At 36.6% G+C, this 20,119-nt stretch overlaps 1 protein-coding gene across 3 annotated transcripts in view; it reads right to left on the reverse strand.

Annotated features, from left to right (window-relative positions):
- Positions 1-1,791: 1,791 nt before the first annotated feature.
- The window catches only part of LOC145245940 (peptidoglycan recognition protein 1-like), a 141,043-nt gene continuing 122,715 nt past the window's right edge, over positions 1,792-20,119 (reverse strand). For all 3 annotated transcript variants that reach the window (XM_080107698.1, XM_080107700.1, XM_080107699.1), the window contains 2 exons: positions 9,869-10,081; positions 1,792-2,225 (listed from right to left, as the gene is read on the reverse strand). In XM_080107698.1, coding sequence (XP_079963824.1) covers positions 1,888-2,225; positions 9,869-10,081 — 551 coding nt within the window. In that variant the 3' untranslated portion in view covers positions 1,792-1,887. The remainder of the gene's footprint in view (positions 2,226-9,868; positions 10,082-20,119) is intronic.

Below are 20,119 nucleotides of genomic sequence, written 5' to 3' on the forward strand. Positions count from 1 at the left end.
TACACAGACACATATACACATGCACACACACACACATATATATACACACATATACACATGCACACACACACGCATATACACACATATACACATGCACACACACACACATATATATACACACACACATATACACACACACACACATATATATATATATATTACAGCCAAGTACGTCCAAGGATGGAGTACTGCTGCCACATCTGAGCAGGAGCTGCTAAAAACAGCCTATCCTGCCTTGACAGAGTACAAAAAAGACTTTGTATCTTAGTGGGGGATGCCCTTTTCTCTTCCCAGCAGCCTCTCTCCCACAGAAGAGACGTTGCAAGCCTGTCTTTGTTTTATCGTTATTTCCATGGCAAGTGCTCGTCTGAGCTCCAATCTCTCGTCCCCCCTTGCCAATCTTTCATGAGAAATATCCGTCTGGCTGAAACCACTGTCAATAATTTTCCCCACTCTTTATCTGTGCCTAAATCCAAACGCAGATTTCATGAGCAGAGCTTCTTTCTCAGACGTGCACTCCTGTGGAGCTCTCTTCTGTTTGCCTGTTTCCCACCTAACTACAACTTGGATGTCTTCAAGTCCAACATAAGCAAATTCCTGACAAACCGCCCCCTTAAGTAAGACACTATCAAATCTCCAATACTAATGATTACTACAACAATACTATCTCATTGATTACTGTGCATGCAATAACCCTTATCCCTGAGTGGCCTCCGGGCCTTGATAAGTGGCGACCTCCATGTAAAAAAAAAAAAAAAAAAAAAAAATTATTGCCGGCAGTACAATGCAAAGGTGTAACGGATAGACACAAACTGAAGTGAATCAAAACATAACACTGTGGAATAAGCTCCGCAGATTCACGTTTCATTAATTCAAAGTGAATTATTTTTTATTAAAACATATATATATATAAGTGAGAATGTGTGTGAGGGCAACTCTCAACCTATATACTCAACGAATTTTTTATCAACAAACTTGCAGTTTGGTATATTGGGTATTCAGACACTTGGAAAACTTTTTAATCGGTTTTCATCCGGAAAAAAAAGGACTGCTAAGGGGTAAAAACTGAAAAATTGGTACTTGGGGTGGTCATCAGATTTTTATCTGTTTGTCAACTGTTTAACGACTACGCATGCGAAAATCGTTCACATGACAGCTTCCTTATGTTAAGAATAAATAAGTTTGAAAACACTTTCTAAAGATGTGTCGAGCTGGCCTAATGGTTATCGTACTGGATTCACTGGTTTTGGTTTCGATCTCAGCTCAAGTATTTTTTTCTTTCCTTATAAGAATTGAACTGTTAGAAGAAAAAACATAATACTCGCATGCACATGTCCCAGTTTCTTTCCGTTTTTTTTTTTATTTACATCATTTTTTTTTAAAGGAATTTAACGTTATGCTTAATACCGAGAAACGCCGGGTACATCTGCTAGTTTTAAAATAAATTAACAGGGTTTTTTTGCTTAATAATCTGCAGAAAAGTGGACATAAATGACATTGGGCATTAACTGAAAGCGAATTATTTCTGATTAAAAACAATTTCTAATAGTTTTGGCCAAAAAAAAAAAACATAAATACATTCATCATAGTTACTTGCTCTTTCATGCAAATACTGAACAGCATACTTCCTTTTCCATGAAACTTCAATATTTTTCTTCGTGCTATAAAATGATAGAAGCTTGGTAAAGAGATGAAAAATGACATACACACGTACTGTATCGACTAGTAACTTATATATAAAAAAAAAAAACGAAAAAAAATTCTTGGCAGTTTGATTGTAAAGAAGATTAGACTTTTCTACTTCTATCCCTCTTTTTTTTTTTTTTTTTGGTCCTTTGTTTTTTGGTTGTTATTTTTTTTTTAATTTATTTATTTTTGTTATTACCATCAGTCGTTTAAAGGCTTATTGTGATCAAAGTGCGGCCATGTTTTAATGAGAGCGTACAGTTTGTCCCCAGGGCTGATAGTATTGCTTGCATCTCGATGGCCATAGAGTTTATAGTCTTCTTTCACTTTGCCCATGTCAACACCACAAGCTATGATGTTTTTCAAGGCAGACAGTGCCTTCTCATTGGGTAACCGCTTGCTGTATTCACCAATCATCGTCATTGACACAGATTTGTCATTGAAACCTCGGGTATGAGCGCCAACTCTGTCCCATCCTCGGCCTTCATAAACCCGGCCATCTTCACCGATGATGAAATTATACCCAATATCTGACCACTCTATAAAAAGAAAAAGAAGAAGAAACAAGTATTGATTAATACAAGTATTACAAATACTGTTAAACTATGCATGCGTACCTAAATGACTATCTTACTTCAAAATGCATGTACCGCGGTTCTCCTTCCTAGTCTTCTTCATATGGTCATGTCAAGATTCTAATGTTGACAGTCGTCGAGTATGAAAAATAGTAAATAATTCTTCAAACAATATTTATTAAAACAGAAATTGAAATATATTACAAATGAAAAAAGAAATAATATTAAAGGAGAAAATGTCCAGCGTCAATAGCATTTCAGGAATGTAAACAACAAATAAAAGTTAATTAATAAAATTTCCTTTTTTGAAACCAATATGCAAGTATCAGAAAGTTTTATCTAATGTTCTAGTGGCTTGGCATGCTGAGAGCAGGCCCAAGGCGTTTCCGCAGATAGCAGTAATGAAGAGGAACTTATAAATCCAAATCAATTCACAATGTTTCTGAATTTTTGAGATAAGGATTGATTATTCGTATTATTTGAATTCTTTAGACTACAGTTCTCATCTTGAGTATTATTTTCATAACTTTTCGGTCGATGGAACCTCTGACCTTCTTAAGGTGTACCTTGCCGAACTCAGGAATCTAGCTGTTGAACTTGGGAATCTTTCTGTTAAACTCGGGAATCTGTGCGAAATTTTGAACGGAACCCTTTATTTAATCCCTGCAAGGATTAATGGGAAAGTATTTGGTAATATTCAGTTACACTCTTCTAGAGGTTGAAGGCTTAACCTTTAGTGTGGCGACACTCAAAATACAGTTGCGAATTGCTTAAGACTTCTATTCGATCTTGGCTGACAGAACGAGAGCATGCTACCATTGTGGACTAAATAAAGTTTTTTTTTGGGGGGGTACACAGGAATCACCACTTATCAAGGTCCGGAGGCCATTCGAGGATAAGGGTTAATAGGTATACATTAGTCGATGTGATTATAGCGTAGTAAACATAAGTAGTGGAAATTTTGTAAATTGAATTACTTAGAGGAACTGCTCATCAAGAACTTGTTTACATTGGACTTGAAGACTTATAGTTTGCTGGAAAGCAGGAAATCAGAAGAGAGTTCTACAGGCGTGCAGTTCTAAGAAATAAGCTTTGTTCATGGAATCTAAATTCAGGTTTAGGCACAGATAAAGAGTGTGGGAAATTATTGATAGTGGCTTTGTCTAGACGAGTGTTTTTCATGAAAGTTTGGCGAGGGGGGGGGGCATAGATTGAAGCTCAGACTAGTTCTTACCATGAAAATAACAATAAAGCAGAGACAGGCTCGCAACATCTCTTCTGCGAGAAGAGGTTGCAGGGAAGAGAAAAGGGCATCCCCCACTTAGCTACAAAGTCTATTTTGAACTCTGTCAAGGCAGGATAAGTTGCTTCTAGCAGCTCAGCCTAGATGTAGCAACCATACTCCATATTTGGACGTACCTGGCTTTTATATAGGTAGAGAATTGCATCAGGAGTGAGATATCTACTGGAACGATAGAAGGATTCCACCAGTTTTCCAGCGACCTTGCCAATGGATTTGATATACATGTTCATTTTCAGATCAGGAGTAAAGCATCAAGCACAAAAGTTTGTCAAAACATGAAGCCTTCTTAAGACGAAAGCCATTCATTTCAATTAGTGCTAGATGGGCATCAGAGCGTTAATGATGTAAAGATAGAAGCTTGGTGTTAGGGTTAGGGTAAGATAGAAGCTTGGTGTTAGATGCATTAAAAGTAACAAGTCTCTCCTTTCCCAATTTTACCACGTGCTCAAGATCAGAGGAAAGAGAATCAGAGAGAACTTGATCGTTTATGGTTTTTGATGTGCTACCATAGATTGTAGTGTCATCAGCATAAATGTCTATGAATGATGTAAGGATGTGATTTGGAAGATCTAATGTAGATCAGGAAGAAAGTTGGGCCCAGGATGGACCTTTGAGAGACTCCAGCATTAATACTGAGAGCTTCTGATTTCTGCCCATCAATCACTACTCTTATGAACCTATCAGAGAGAAATGATTTAATAATTGAGAAGACATTTTCAGCTATACCATAGCTGGAGATCTTGTGAAGTAGACCTTTATGCCATACCCTATCAAAGGCCTTTGATATGTCAAGAGCAACTGCCCTAGAAAGGTTGCTTCCATCAAGAGATTTGCTAATCCTATGAGGTATAACTGTAAGCACGTTTGCTGTAGATCAAGCAGAACGGAAACCAAATTGCACGTCACTAAGAAGGTTATTTTTGCTGAAATGGTTGACTACTTCTCTATTTAACACAGATTCCACCAGCTTACTGATGACACATAGGAGACTTATTGATCTGTACTGAGAGAGAGATGAGCGATCACCTGAATTCTTAAATACAGGGCATACTGATAAGATTTTCTAAGGTGTTGGGAAGCATTTCTCCTTAAGACAACGCTTAAATAACTTAAGTGTAAGTATGGGCACTAATTCTGATTGAAGCTTTCTGAGCACTATAATTGCAATGCTGTCAGGGCCAGTTGCTTTACTGGAATCAAGGTTTTGGATTAGCTTGGCAACATCATGTACAGATATTTGTATGTCGCATAGCGTGGTTTCAGATACATGAGGAAATACTGGGGGTTGGCGGCCTTGGTCGTAAAGGGTAGAATTAATTGCAAAGAGTTTAGCTTTGTTTGATGCAGACGAGATTACCTCAGGTCCACTGATGATAGTTGGGATAGAGCACACACTTCTGTTCAGGATTCTGTTTGCTATTTGCCAAAACTGATGGGAACCAAGCCACTGCTCAGCTACTTTGGACTTGATGGACTGAGCATACAACTTTCTCACATTCTTTATTACTTTTTTACTAGTGATGGGACGATTCCAAAATTTTTCCTGATTCCGATACAATTACCGATTCCGATCCGATTCTTTTAAAATTTATACATATTTAATTAGAGATTAATTTATATGGGCTACTAACTCTCCCTCCTAAATTCTAAAATAATTTTGTTTTTAGTGGGTTCACAAATATGCTCAAAAGTAGAATTTCAATGCGGGTGGGGGGTACTTTTAAATGTAGATATAATTTCTTTTTCAATTTGAAAAATTTCTACATATTTTCTCTTTATCTATTTTATCCAGACTTTTATGTATATTTTTAACAAGAATGACACCATAAAAAAAAACAGCCGGGTGTCAGACAAAGTGGCTCCAGGAAAATAAAATAAAACTCGCCCAGTCGTTTGAAATTGTCTAACATTAAACTGTGAACTCCCTGGGAAGCAGGGTCTGTAAACATTTGGCAACTAGGTGCAAAAAAAATACTAGACCGTTTTAAACCGTTTGATAAGGGGATGGACAAGTGACCTCTAAAACATTTACTTAAACCAATAAAAAATCAAATGAAAGTTGAAAGCGATTCCCCTACAAAAATACAAAACAAAATTAATTGCTTTTTTTCGCCATTCCTTGTCATATTTGCCAATGTCGAGTAAGGGAGCGAACCAAAACCTAACCAGACAAAATCCAACACTATTAAAGGTACTTGTACAGTTTAGTCAAGACATTAAAAAATGAAAATATCAAAAAAAGTTTAAATTGTATGTATCCGTTATGAGTCGAAGTTCTCTGAAAAAAAATTTCACTTAATTTCATCAAGTAGTTTTTTTTTTACAGCAATTTGTTATGATACCGAGCAAAATGTTCGATTTTTAGGAAGAAAAGCTAGTATTTAGAGATGGGGAGGGGTGTCAGCGCTTTAACTGGAGTTATCTCCCTTTGTCATTTATAAAATTCAAACAATTTTTTTTTTAATCCAATATGGCCGCCTTCAACGCACTCTCATAAAAACGTGTTTTTCTGCTGTAAAAAAAAAAAAAACTACTCGATGAAATTAAGTGATTTTTTTTTTTCGAAGAACTTTGTTCTATAACGTATACATACAATTAAAACTTTTTTCGATATTTTCATTTTTTAATGTCTTGACTAAACTGTACAAGTACCCTATTATATTCTACTTTTGATTTAATTAGCAATAATGTTTGATATTATTTTTCTTGACAAAATATTTCTTTAAATTTAAACAATTTTTTTTATACATTGAAAATAAACTGCATTCTTCTAAAGGTTATCTAGCGAATTTTCGTTTTACTTTTATTTTGTTTATTTTACGCAGATAAAATAAACTTAGATCTTCTTTTAATGTTATCATGATCCATAGAGGTTAGTTTTACTAATAGTTTAAAAGGAATAAATATTTATCAACGGTATCAGCAATGAAAAATTAACATAATAAAATATTAAAAGAATCGGTTTTGGAATCGGAAATTAGGCACAATTTTTTCCGATTCCAATACCGATTCCGATACCCCGAAAACTTTTTGATTCCCGATTCCGATTAATCGGTACAATGCTATGTTTTACAGAGGTTGCTGGTGGTCCTGAAGACAGCTTTAGTCTCAATATATCTATTACGTTGGAAGCAATGGAAAAAGTGATTTCTGTGTGCAATAGCAGCAGCACATTCTGGAGAGAACCACAGCTGGCTGTTAGGTTTTTGCTGGAACTTTTTCGAGGGTATGAAACGGTCTATACCTACAATTAACCATTCCGTCAGGTCTGATACTATAGAGGACGCATCCTTTTTAAACATGGAATGCAGAGGCAGATCTGATATAAATGTACGGAAGATATCCCAGTCAGCCATAGAGTATTGATATACTGTACGATGGAGAGGTACATCTGAGGACCTATTACATTTCGTTTTTATCTTAACTGATACAACAGAGTGGTCAGAAGATCCCAATGGAGACAGAACGGAAGATGAACATAGCTCAGGGCAAGTTGTGAGAAAAAGGTCTAGGAGACTTGCATACTGGCCGTCAGTGTCGGGGATATGGGTGGGTTCATCAACAATCTGAGTGAGGTCATAAACAATGGAGAAATCGTGACAGAACCCCCCCTCATCATCGGTCTTGTTTGAGTAGGTTAACTATTCCACATTGTGAACATTGAAGTTTCCACAGACGTCAATGTTTGCTGAGGGGTACGCAGACAGGACGTGACCAATTTTCTCACATATGCTTTTAAAGATAGTAACTCCACTGTTGTGAAGGCGATAGAGTGCAAATATAAACGCAGTAGTGTGCGCAACTGCAACCCGGAAGCACATATAGGGTAAATTAGGATCTTTTCTGGAGATGTTCCTGCCACATGGAAAGTCGTCTTTAATATAGGCACATACTCCATGCCCAGTGCGATCTTGGGGGTCGGATTTAGAGGTTAAGTTAGAGTAGCCTTTAATTATGAACTCATCTCGGGAAGTTGTCGGTACAATGCCAGTTTCGCTTAAGAATAATAGGTCTGGTTTAGTCTCTTGTAATAGAGTTTGAACCTCTGGAAGGTTGGAACGTAGACCCCTGATGTTGGAGAAGGAGACGTGGTAGCGAGGGTCTACGTTGGAAGTTGAAGATCTGGGTTTAATCGAGTATTTTTTCTGGAAACCTTTCATGATTGAGATTTGGGATTTGTGGAATAAATAGGTTGACAGACTTGTTTAGAGCAGGTCAGAGAGGGAAAGTAAGAGAAAAAGAAACGAAGAAAAAATTTTTTTTTTTGTAGCACATGATAAAGTAAAGCCGTAGCATGCATATTCCCAGATCCGGCAGAAAGATTACTGAGATTACTGACTTTGACAAGATACACCTGAAAAAGTTGGAGGTTACATCGACCAAAACGTTGTGAAAATAACACTCAAGATGAGAACAGTAGTCCAAAGAATCCAAATGCTACCAATATAGAAGTATCAGAAAGTTTAATCAGATATTCCAGTGGCTTGACAGGCTGGGAGCAAGCTCAAGGCGTTTCCACGAATAGTAATGATGAAGAGGTACTTGCAAAACTAAATCAATTTACGATGGTCCCAGATGTGGCATGTTATTAACACACCAAGGATGTTGGGGAAGTTATGCATGACAGGGCCTATCACTCCACTCATCTCCACTGCAATTATTTAGAATTGAAATCTGTTGAGTAAACCAGCATATTTTGTTTGCGGTTTTCTACTGAAGTTCACAGTCATATAATATATATATATGTGTGTGTGTGTGTGTGTGTGTGTGTGTGTGTGTGTGTGTGTGTGTGTGTGTGTGTGTGTGTGTGTGTTGTTGGAATCTTATCACTTGTTCATACATCTGAGCGAAACGCCATCATTGAACCATTGAATCTTGGCTAAAAGCAACTTTATTCAAACCTTTGCGGTCCATTTGATCTGTTTCAGCTAAGTTCCATCACCAATCTGGCTGAGATCATTCTCTCTTTCACTGGAAACTCTTGTCGATTTGTCTCAGCAGCCATAGTTATTAAATTGAACAGACATGACAAAATAATGCAAATAAACGAAAATAATACAGTCTAAATAACAGAGACCAAATGTAGCAATATTTAATGTCCTTCGATCGTAGATGTGTCCCTTTTCTTCCTGAGAGTTTTATGGATGGCTTTGCTCTTGATGAGAAATCGATTGTAAAAACTTCTTATTCTTTCTTTCTCATCAAATCTGTCTTGGTGTTCATGTATTAGATCCAGTGCTATTTTTTCTTCTTGTAAAATCGTTTCTCTCTATTGCTGTAAACACTTTCCCACATCTGACACGATTCTCTATCTATACAAATCTTCTATCAAACCAGCTATGGAGTACTGAAATTCTCTATCTTTATCAAACCAGCTATGGAGTACTGTTTTCGTATTTAGGCTGGTGAATCTCTTTTCTATTTGAGTGTTCTTGATAAAATGCAGAAACATATCTGTAATTTGATTGGACTCCATCCTTTCTTCTCTGCACAGACGTGATGTTGCTATATATATATATATATATATATATATATATATATATATATATATATATATATAAATACTTCAGAATTGTTTGATTCATACTCTACTTCCTTTGTTCCAACTCGTCCAACCTGTTAGTTTAGTGGTCTCTATCCATTCCCTGTTTTTATACGTCATCATAACATAGCTTTTTTCCAAGAACTGACAGCTTGTGAAACTCTCTTTCTGATAACTGTTCTCTTCCTATCTATAGCGTTTGTCTTTTTTTAGGCATCTCCTATATTTGCAATAATCATTTTTCATTCTTATTAGTTCTTTATATGAGGTAATATAATCGTCATTAAAAAAAATGAGCGAATGTGTAAAAATAAGATTAAAATTGGAAAATTCAACATAAAGTTAGTTTAAGCCAGAGGATATAATTTTCCTCCTTAGAAGTCAAGTTAGTGTTACGTTAGAATATTGCATTATAACAAGAAGTTGGCAACCACATGGAGCAGATAAGCTGATGAGATCTTTCCCATTTCTTTTTTCTAAAATGTCAAAGAGGGCGGTCGTGTTTTGAGGAGCTGTTTCCATTCCTAATTTTAAATCGTCTGCCATTTTGAATTGGTGCATTTCATTTACTTCGATTGTGAATCTCACACGAGAGTAAAAAAAAAATGAAAAGAATATGCTGTTGTCATAGCCCAAGTGATCACTGACCCGTCACTATCACTAATTTACTATATGATGAGGCACATTCTAGATAACCTGCATGGATTAAAAGCATAGGTCTCCGTAATGATAAATTGATAAGTAACCGAAATCTGAACTTACTGTACTGAATCATGTGATGGTCTTGAACCTGTTTCACTTCATGGCTGCAATTTTGGAAATGGAAGCAATGAGCCATCGCTGTGTGATGAACAAACACCATCGATACAGGGGTACGCATGATCTGCGTCTCTTTCGGTGCAGCAGCCAACCACTCAGCCCGGTTCACAAAACACACATTGCTACAGTTGAATCGGAGCTTTGGCGGTGATGCAACTGTATAAAAGGCATTCAGAATGAAAAAATACAAAGTTTTATTGCATAAAATTTAAAAAAATGCTACATAATTGTTCAAATATATTTAAATTCTAAAAGTATTTACATATGTAGATTTTTTTTTTTTTTTTTGTTCTATACAAATTAATTTGGAAATAAATCGAATGTTAATATTTTTCAATTTTATACAATCTTTGTGTGAAAAGGAAGTCACTGAGACTTTCCGAATATTATGTCAGACTGAGAGGGTAATGGTTGTTATCCCTTGGGGAGTTTGAAAGGAGGTACCAATCTTTCAATTTTGACCTCTTAATAGCCCTTTCTTCCAGATGAAAACCGATTAAAAAGTTTTCCACATGTCTGAAAGCCCTATATACTAAATTTCAAGTATGTAGATAAAAAATTTGTTGAGTATATAGGTTGAGAAGTATCCTCACACATACACACATTCTCACTATTAGAGATATATAGATGAACGCATTGTGTTTTAAATTGCCATACATACGTGACTTTGCAACACCACACAATGATATTGCATTATATTAGGCAGTATAATTAGGTTACAGTTTGGAGAAGAATATTACTAGGTGGGTAAAAATCAAAGTTTATCATTAACTAGTCTTTCCCGGCCACGCGTTGCTGTGGCTCAGTTTGTGTAAATGGACCACCCCCACAAAAAAAAGACAACATTCATTTTTTTAAGAAGGAATTAGTGTGGCAAACTGTTTTTTTTTATTATAGAAAAATATCTGCAAGTTAATTAATAAAGAAAATAGTTTATGTTATCCTCATCTCCTATAATTGTTGTGAATACGTAAGTAAAGGCGGAATGAAAAGATAGATGAATTTATTTTTGCTTTTCTGATATGTACATTTTTATCTTCTCTTTTTTCTGTTTTATAAGTGAGCCGCATGATAAAAACGAACACACGGATACAGAAACATGCAAAAGAAATAATAGAGTGAGAGAAGAGAGAGAAAGAAAGTGAGAGAGAAAGAAGGAGAGTTGGGAAGAATATATACAGTAGAAGAAGAAGAGAGAGAGAGAGAGAGAGATAAAAACTATTGTAAATAATGCTGATACCGTACAATGTTTTTTTTTCTCTAGCAGAAAAAGAAATGTAAAAAGCGAGAGAGAGAGAGAGAGAGAGAGAGAGAGAGAGAGAGAGCGAGAGAGAGAGAGAGAGAGGGGGGAAATAAAGATTGTTGTAGATAATATTGCCGCCATTAAATATTTTGGAGGTTTTTCAGCAGAAAAGTAAAGAGAGGGGTCAAAATATTTATTTATTTTGCACGTGCCCACTATTATTCATATTTTACGCTTTTGTTCAGCTGTAGATAATGAAAATGTCACTTTTTCATTTTTTTTTATATATAAACAAACTCCCACAGCAAAAAAAAAAAAAAAAAAAACTCAGATTTTCTTTACTTATTTCACAAGAAAATGATGAATAATTTTTTACAGTTCGATAATTTAATCTTTAAATAATCTATTTGATCTATTTAAAACAACTTCCTATAAATATAACTTGATTTTTTGGAGATTTAAAAACACGATCAATAAACAACTCCTATAAACAGCTTTGTAAAGTATGCACAAGATGATGACGTCACTGATTCTATGATGAAAATCGGAGGTCGCTAGTGCTTACAATTTTGGTGTTTAAATTCAGAAATCAGCAAAAATAAAGTTAACAAATTCCTTGAATATCAAAATATTGGGTGTTTTATGCTAGCATTGTTCGTTACTTCTGTAATTGTATCATGTAAGAAGCAATATTTATGACTAGCTGTACTCGGCCACGCGTTGCTGAGGTTCAATCTGGTTAACACAAATATTAGATTGATTTATATCGCTCGCGCGTATACACACACACACTTTGATAATAGTCAGAAATTGACAGTTTAATGGCTTCAAATAAGGAGACTTTGAAGTATTTAAATTGTCAATTTTCTGGTTATGATTAAAGGTTAGAGTCTAGCATAATAGTTTACTTTGAAATGTTTCGGCTATAACATTTGTGTAATCTTTTTCTTTTTTTCATATAACATTCTTTCATTGCCCCATTGTATTAATATTAGTTATTTAATTGTTTCGCTAACTTGTATCCTTTGCATAAATAGCTTCGGCAATTTCCATGACTCGTCTACAGTATTCTTGTAATCATTTTTTCCCCCCATTATAAAATAGTAGGGTAACTTAAGAGCAAAAAAGATTTATTTAGCGTATATATAAAAAAGAATTTTAAAATGTAAAAACAATGCTAAAAAAAGCACGGTAACGTAAGGGCATAAGAATAATTAACATCTATGATGTATTTAATGTTAAAAAAATATTTTTGCCTTATGTACGATTTATTTAAACAAAAAAGATTTATTTAGCATAAATAAATAAGTTTAGTCAATTGCACACACACACACACACACACACACACACACACACACACACACACACACACGCAAACAAAGAAAAACACCTGTAAGAACGCGTCAAAACGATGCTAAAAACAGTACGGTAACATAAGTGTATAAGAAGAATTTTAGTCAATCACACATATAATCACACACTAAAACAAAAACACGACTGTAAGAACGTGTAAATACGATGATCAAAAAAGTTTTTTTTTTTTTTTAAATTGACGTGAACACTAAAATATTTCAATTAAAAGTCAAATATGAACAGGTAAAATTATAGAGAAATAAAAGGCAATTCAAATGAGGTATAGGTTGTTTAAACAGTTAAATTCAATTTAGCTTAAATTTGCAGTTTTTGAAAAAATTACAAGTGCGGACTTGCTTTTTGCCGGCACTGTACATTGACGGGCAGGGTGGGCAGTAACTCTATCTTGTTGGAACCACATTTCAGGGTTGTTCTGAATAGCTAGCCTTAAACAATTTTCAATGATTTGTTAATACCGCTGTGCAGTTACCGTCACCGCAACACCTTCGTCTTTGAAGGAATAAGGACCTATCATTCTTTCTGAGATAACACCACACCAAACGGTACATTTTATTGGATGCAATTCACGCTGATGAACGATTCTTGGATTTTTAATTTCCCATATTCGGCAGTTTTGCTGATTCACAAATCCGTTCAGATGAAAATGGGCTTCGTCGCTCATTATCATCTTATGGATGAACTCATTTTGTTCTCTGGATATTTGCTGAATGTGAAAGGCATAAGCTAAGCGAGACTGAAAATCTGTGGATTGCAGTGCCTGTACCATTTGAATTTTGTATGGAAACAGGAGCAATTCCCTCAGAATTCTTTGAAGTGACCTTCTGGACATTCCAATCTGGAGTAGCCCGTCTTCGAGTTGAAGTGTCTGGGTTTTCAGCAATGCTGTCCTCTACGAGTTCTACATTTTCAGCTGTACATACTAACGTGGTCTTCCAGGTTGTGGAAAATCACTGACTGAACCCTGTTGCCGAAACCGTTTCACAAGAAGATCAATTATGCTCTGGTTGACAGTTTGTCTGACATTATAATGCCGACGATAGGCTCTTGGAGTCCAGATTATGGAACGACGATTTTCGAAATAAAGCTCAATAATTTTGATCCGTTGCTCAGTGCTAAAATTTTCCATGCTCAACTTTCAATGTTTTATCTGCAAAATTTTGAAAAAAGATGAAAGAGGGAGACGAGGGAGAGGGATGAGAGAGAATTAATAGAAGTGCACGAACCAATTGTTTTGCAACATTACTTATTGTATGTTCTCAGAATCCAGTCAACAATGATCAGGCGTAAGATCGTTTCAGAGGTTACTTCGAATTAACATCATGCTCTTACATTTTGCATATGCGTATTCCAAATCATCTCATCATCAGCGTCTATCACCAAGGTTAAAAAGAGAGGTTCAGTGAGAGCATCAACATCGGTGTTTCTGTGGATTTACATCTAGAAAATTACGACAGTACGATCATTATATACCTATACTAGCATGGGTGCCCGGCGTTGCCCGGCGTTGCCCGGGTATTTGGAGGTGCATGTTGAGCAAAAACAAAAAAAAAGCGGTCAATTTTTTAACTTTGACCCCTATTATGACTCCTAAACATTATTATTTTGGACCCTAATTGAGTTATTAAGTTAGATCCATGTCCAAGGAACTTATATCTAAAATTTCAAGCGTTTAGACCCAAAATTGTCGAAGGAGTTTGGTAGAGTTCTTTAATCACAAAATTTGTGGCCGAAAACGATCACATAGATTTTCCCAAATCTCAGTACCCTGTATATCAAAATTTGAGTCTGTAGACATAAAATTGACAGAGTTATTGCGTAGGGAAATGTACACACAGACAGACAGATACATAGACAGATACACAGACACGTTCACTTTTATTTTTATGGATATACAAGAGAATTTCAAAATCAAGATTAATATTTTTTTAAATCTGTAAATAATGTAAGCAAGCAGTTAGTAATAGAAAGTTGTAAGTAGAAAATATTTTAACATAAAAATTAACAAAAGTATGGTCAGTAATTTTTTTAAAAACTGGCTTAATTTGCAAGATTGTGTTGAGTCTGTAAAATGAAAGAAAGAAAGGGAAAATTAATTTTATTTCGGGGGTTTAGGTACAATTCATGTGAACTCTAAAATAATATTTGTCTGTCTTATTATTGCGACAATTGTTAAGGGTTGATAAATTTTTAGTTACAACGTCATACCAAATCGATCTCCCGTTTTGTAACCAATAAACATATTGTGGTTTTTATACAATGTTGTTTTTCTAAAAGGTGAGTTTTTTTTTGTTACTTATTAGATATAACTTTTTTTGGCGAACATATACAAAAGAGGCCCCTGCGTGCCACCTGCCGGCTATCATGTAGAATGCGCCCTACTTATAGGGTCACATGTTGGCTAGAACTGATTTTTTTGTGTGTGTGTTTTTTTTTTTGTGGATAAATAATATGACAACAAAGGAGTAGATAGGCTCTGTCTATCGCCCGGCTTCCATACTCCTTCTTTGCCTATTAGTCAAGCGCAGAGACACTATCTCAGTGATTCGACAGAAACACCCAGCGGTAGATCTTGTTTCCTGGCTAGGGCAATGAACGCCATTCTCCCCCATTCCCAGCACGCCTCACCCCTAAAACTGAACATTTGGGAGTGCTGGAGTATAAGATATGACTGAGCGATTAGATTGGGTTGACCTTCTTCTAAAGGGTTGAGGGTACCAGATTGACAGTTCCTGGCTGCTGTTCCCGACTGGTAGTACAGGAGCCCTAACTCTTTGGTAGCGCTTAGAGCGGCTGCTCCATCAACAGTTGAATAATATCGGGTTGTTTGTAGTGCCATGACGCGCATGGAAAGGGACTCTGCACTCATCCCCGGTGGGCTTTCCTGAGGCCACAATCCTAATTGGAGAAAGGTCAGCTGATGGTCTACTTGTGATGCATGTCTGAAGCTCCGCATAACTTCTTGTTAAGCTCCCCCTTACCGAAACTCTTAAAAAAAAAAATATGACGACAGTACAATCTAAAAATAAGCTTAAACCAGAATTAGGGACAAACAAATTCAACTTGCCTCCTCCCTTGAGGCTCTCATTCACAAATATCCGTGGGCTTAGAACTAACTTAGCTGATGTTGAAGCATTTCTCTTAACAAATACCCCGGATATCTTAGCACTAAGTGAGACTAACCTACACTCCTCCATTCCCTCTAACCACTTTAACATGCCTGGATATCTCCCACTCTGCCGTAAGGACTCTGACAGACATATGCACGGACGTGGAGTTTACATTCGTAATACCCTTCCCTTGACTAGAGAAACAAACCTAGAAACAGATGATCAAGCCTTTATGTGCTTTAGACTAAACATGCAACACAATATTAGCTACTATTATTTTCTCTACCGCTCTCCCTCGACTCAGGACTGCTCCATAATAAACAAAGTATCTGACAGCATAGACACGGCACTGACCCTCGACACTAGTGCACAAATACATGTGTTTGGTGACTTTAATGTCCACCACAAAAACTGGCTTGGATTCTCTACTCACACAGATGCAGCGGGCAGCACAACCCATAGCTTCGCTATATCTCACTCCCTATCACAAATTGTTACGTTTCCAACCCGTTTCCCTGACCAGGAAGAACAACACGCATCACTTCTAGATCTGTTTTTGACCACAGTTCCCGATGACTGCATAACGAAGGCCCACAGCCCACTCAGGAACGCTGATCATGCAGTGATAATGGTTGAAATCGCCCTAAACTCTAGACCCAAAACTGAAGAGCCAGTGCTCAAAACAACGAGATATTATAATAAGGCTGACTGGGAAGCCATCAGGGAACTAATTAGAGATGCTCCATGGAAAAATATTTTCTCTCTTCCTGCTGAACAATGTGCAAACGAGACCACTGACTGGTTCAAAACTGCAATCGAAGCGCATGTTCCCATGCGGAAATTTTATAGTAAGCCCCACTCTCCCCAATGGTTTACGTCGACTTGTGCAACTGCCATTGCTCAAAAGCAGCATGCATACCGTAGGTTTAACCGACATAAGTCCAGTTCAAACAGACTGAAGTATATAGAAGCTAGAAATAACGTTAAGAAAGAAATAGCGACAGCTAAGAGAGAATTTACGGAAACCACTAAAAAGCGCATCGAAGCACAAAAACTAGGAACTCGAGACTTCTGGAAAATCTACAACAGTGTAGTAAATAATGGGCAATCAACAATTCCCCCACTAACCAACAATCACGAGGTTGTCTCCTCGGCAACCGACAAGGCGTACATGCTTGCCAGTCGGTTTGCCTCAAACTCCACACTGGACCCTTCCAACCACCCCCTACCTGACTTTCCTATGCGGACAGACGCCACACTAGACGATCTGAAAACCACCCCTGCTCAGGTGCATGCTATCATAAAAAACCTTGATACCTCAAAAGCATGTGGACCCGATCTTATCCTAGCTGTGTTATTAAAAAAGTACTCAGCCGAAGTAGCTTCAGTTCTCTCCAAACTCTACAACAAATGCCTTAATGAATCTTGCTTTCCAGGCTGTTGGAAAACTGCTTCTGTTGTACCAGTATTCAAGAATTCTGGCGAAAGGACAGACCCATCAAATTATCGCCCCATTAGCCTCCTCCCACTTTTTGCCAAAATATTTGAGACCATAATTAACCATGCTCTAGTCCATCATCTTACAGATGCTAAACTACTGACTGACAAACAATATGGATTTAGACAAGCCGTTCCACAGCAGACATCCTAACTGTGATCTCTGAACATATATACCATTCACTGGACAACGCGGGGGAGGGCAGAGCGGTAGCTCTAGATATATCTAAGGCTTTTGACAGGGTATGGCATGAGGGTCTCCTCAGTAAAATCAGATCATACGGTATCACTGGTAGAATACTTAACATAATTAAATCCTTCTTAGATAAGAGAAAAATCCAGGTTGTCCTCGACGGTCGTACATCTAAACAATATGATATAAATGTGGGGGTGCCCCAGGGTTCTATCCTTGGACCTCTATTGTTCCTGATATTCATAAATGACCTCCCCGACAAAATTGCCTCTGAGATGGGTATATATGCTGATGACACTACACTCTATGGCAGGCACGACAGGAAGACGAATGAACACATTTCTAAAGAAATGGCAGAAACACTAGAGGAAGACCTCCAATCTGTAGTGGAATGGGGACAAAAGTGGTTGGTCGCGTTCAATGCTGCCAAGACTAAACTAGTTTCATTCAATAATTACAAGAAACCCTCTCTACCACCCATAGCAATGGCCAACGACTCTTTATCTGAGAGTCCATCTTTCAAACTCCTTGGCCTAACGTTCACAGGAAACATGAGTTGGAACAATTACATTGAAGGCATTGCCAGGGCCGCTGCAAGAAAGGTGGGCTCTCTCTACCGTGCTAGAAAACTACTAACACCCGAAAGTATCGTGTACCTCTATAAGGCCACCATTCGCCCATGTATGGAGTATTGCTGCCACATCTGGGCTGGTGCATCTGCTACTAGTCTCTCGCTCCTTAACAAGGTTCAAAAGAGAGTCGCAAACCTGATAGGCCCTGAACTGGCATCTAAGCTTCAGCCTCTGTCCCATCGACGAAATGTTGCATCCCTCTGCCTTTTCTACAAGTATTTTAGTGGTGAATGCTCTGACGAACTGCAATCACTTGTGCCCCCACGACGTGTGCACCCTCGACAAACCCGACAGGCTGCTAAATCCCACCCCCACACTGTAGAGATCCCTAGATGTAAAAGATCTTTTTACTCCAATAGTTTCTTCCCCAGAACCGCTAGACTCTGGAATTCCATTCCAGGTCCCTGCTTCCCCAACAGTACTGACGTGCAGAAGTTCAAGTGTAACGTGAACCGACACCTTGCTGCCCAAATCCCTACATAGTACCCCAGTAGTTGTTGCCCTTGATAGTAGCCCCCTACACCAAAGTGGCAATTTGCCTTGTTTGGGGTGAAAATGTAATAATAAAAAAAAAAAAAAAAAAAAAAATTAAATTTCGAATTGTTTTTAAATGTTTGGAACTTGTGGGTATTAACCCCCCCCCCCCCCGTCGCAGCCGCTGAAATTTCGGTATTAGTTTACTGTAACGCCCGTATAGAAACGTATAAAAATATATATATAGTGTTGGTGGTAGATTTACAGTTTCCGTCGCGAAGAAATTGTATTCATGATATGAAGAAATCACTTTTTGAAAATTTAATTTGGTTTTGTTATGTTATTTATCCAAAGGAAAAAAAATATATAATAACATCTAAAGCAGTCAACCAAACAGAACAACACAAACAAAAAAACAAAAAAAAACATAAAAAAAACACCAGTTGTAGCCAAAATTTGCAGGGCGCGTTCTACATGAAATAGTTAATTAGTACCCAATCAGTGGTTATCCAGGGAATTAATAGAAATAAGAAACCGTGAAAAAAAAGTAAAGGGGAGGGGAATGGTGGTTTGGCAGGATTGGCATCATTTTGTACTGTACAAAAATAGTGGTAATGTTTTTGTTGTAAATAGCAAGCAGTCGAAAAGTATTAAAAATTGAAAAAAAGAAGGAGCTTTGTTAGGAAAGATGATGTTATTGTTTAAAATTTAAAGATAATGTGCTAAGTGAAAAAGTAAGTTTTTAAAAAAGTATAATAAAAAAGGTGTATGTGATTGTAAAAGAACGTGTTGTTTAGTAGTGGTGTTGAATGGACAGTCGGCAATTATATTGGTGTAATTAAAGCTGGTCAAGGTTTATTATTGTGGTTTCCAGTAGGGTTTGTCTAATAGTAAGTTGTGTTATAATGTATGTAATCAGGTGTAATATAAGAAAAATAAAATAGGTTGTTATTGACTAAACGGTAATTGTAAAGTGTTTGATTAAACGCAGGTTAAACAGAAATAATGACTGAAAGTGTTAACGGAAATAAAAATATTATCAATATGTTAAAATAAAAAAAATGTGCAGACTATAAGATGTAAGTAAGTGATAGTTAAATTTGTTTTGATAGAAAGGCAGACTATAAGATGTAAGTAAGTGATAGTTAAAAAGTTTTTGATGGAAAGAAAATATTGTGTAGATAATGGTAAAATAAAGTAAATGTGCAGACAATACGTTGTAAGTATGTGATATGTAAAAATAAATTGGCAGAAAGGAAATATTGTAGAAATAATGGTGAAAATAAATGTTTATAAAGTAGGCAATAATTGATATTTTTGTAGATTAAAATTGAATGAAATAAGTTGTATGCAGATTAGAACGAAAAACAATGAATAGGAATGGCAGAAGGAAAAATGAAGAAAAATTTTGCAGGCGATAATGGGTAGATGAATGATATATAAACACAAGAAAAATTAATTTATCCGAATACCGGTAGGTTTTATAACAGTCGAATTCACAAAAGTATTTGGGAGTCTTGTCATAAAATGTAGTAAAAGAAAGTATAAGCAAATGAATGGATAAGCGGGAACATACCAAAGTAATAAAATGAGAAAATGAAGAAAATCAGATTTACTGTGTGTGTTTATGGTGTGAAAGTCAGCGGGCTTGGTTGCCATAACAACGTGACGTAT

This window comes from Euprymna scolopes, chromosome 23, assembly GCF_053919585.1.
Source record: "Euprymna scolopes isolate OS-2025 chromosome 23, ASM5391958v1, whole genome shotgun sequence".
NCBI classification, from domain to species: domain Eukaryota; kingdom Metazoa; phylum Mollusca; class Cephalopoda; order Sepiida; family Sepiolidae; genus Euprymna; species Euprymna scolopes.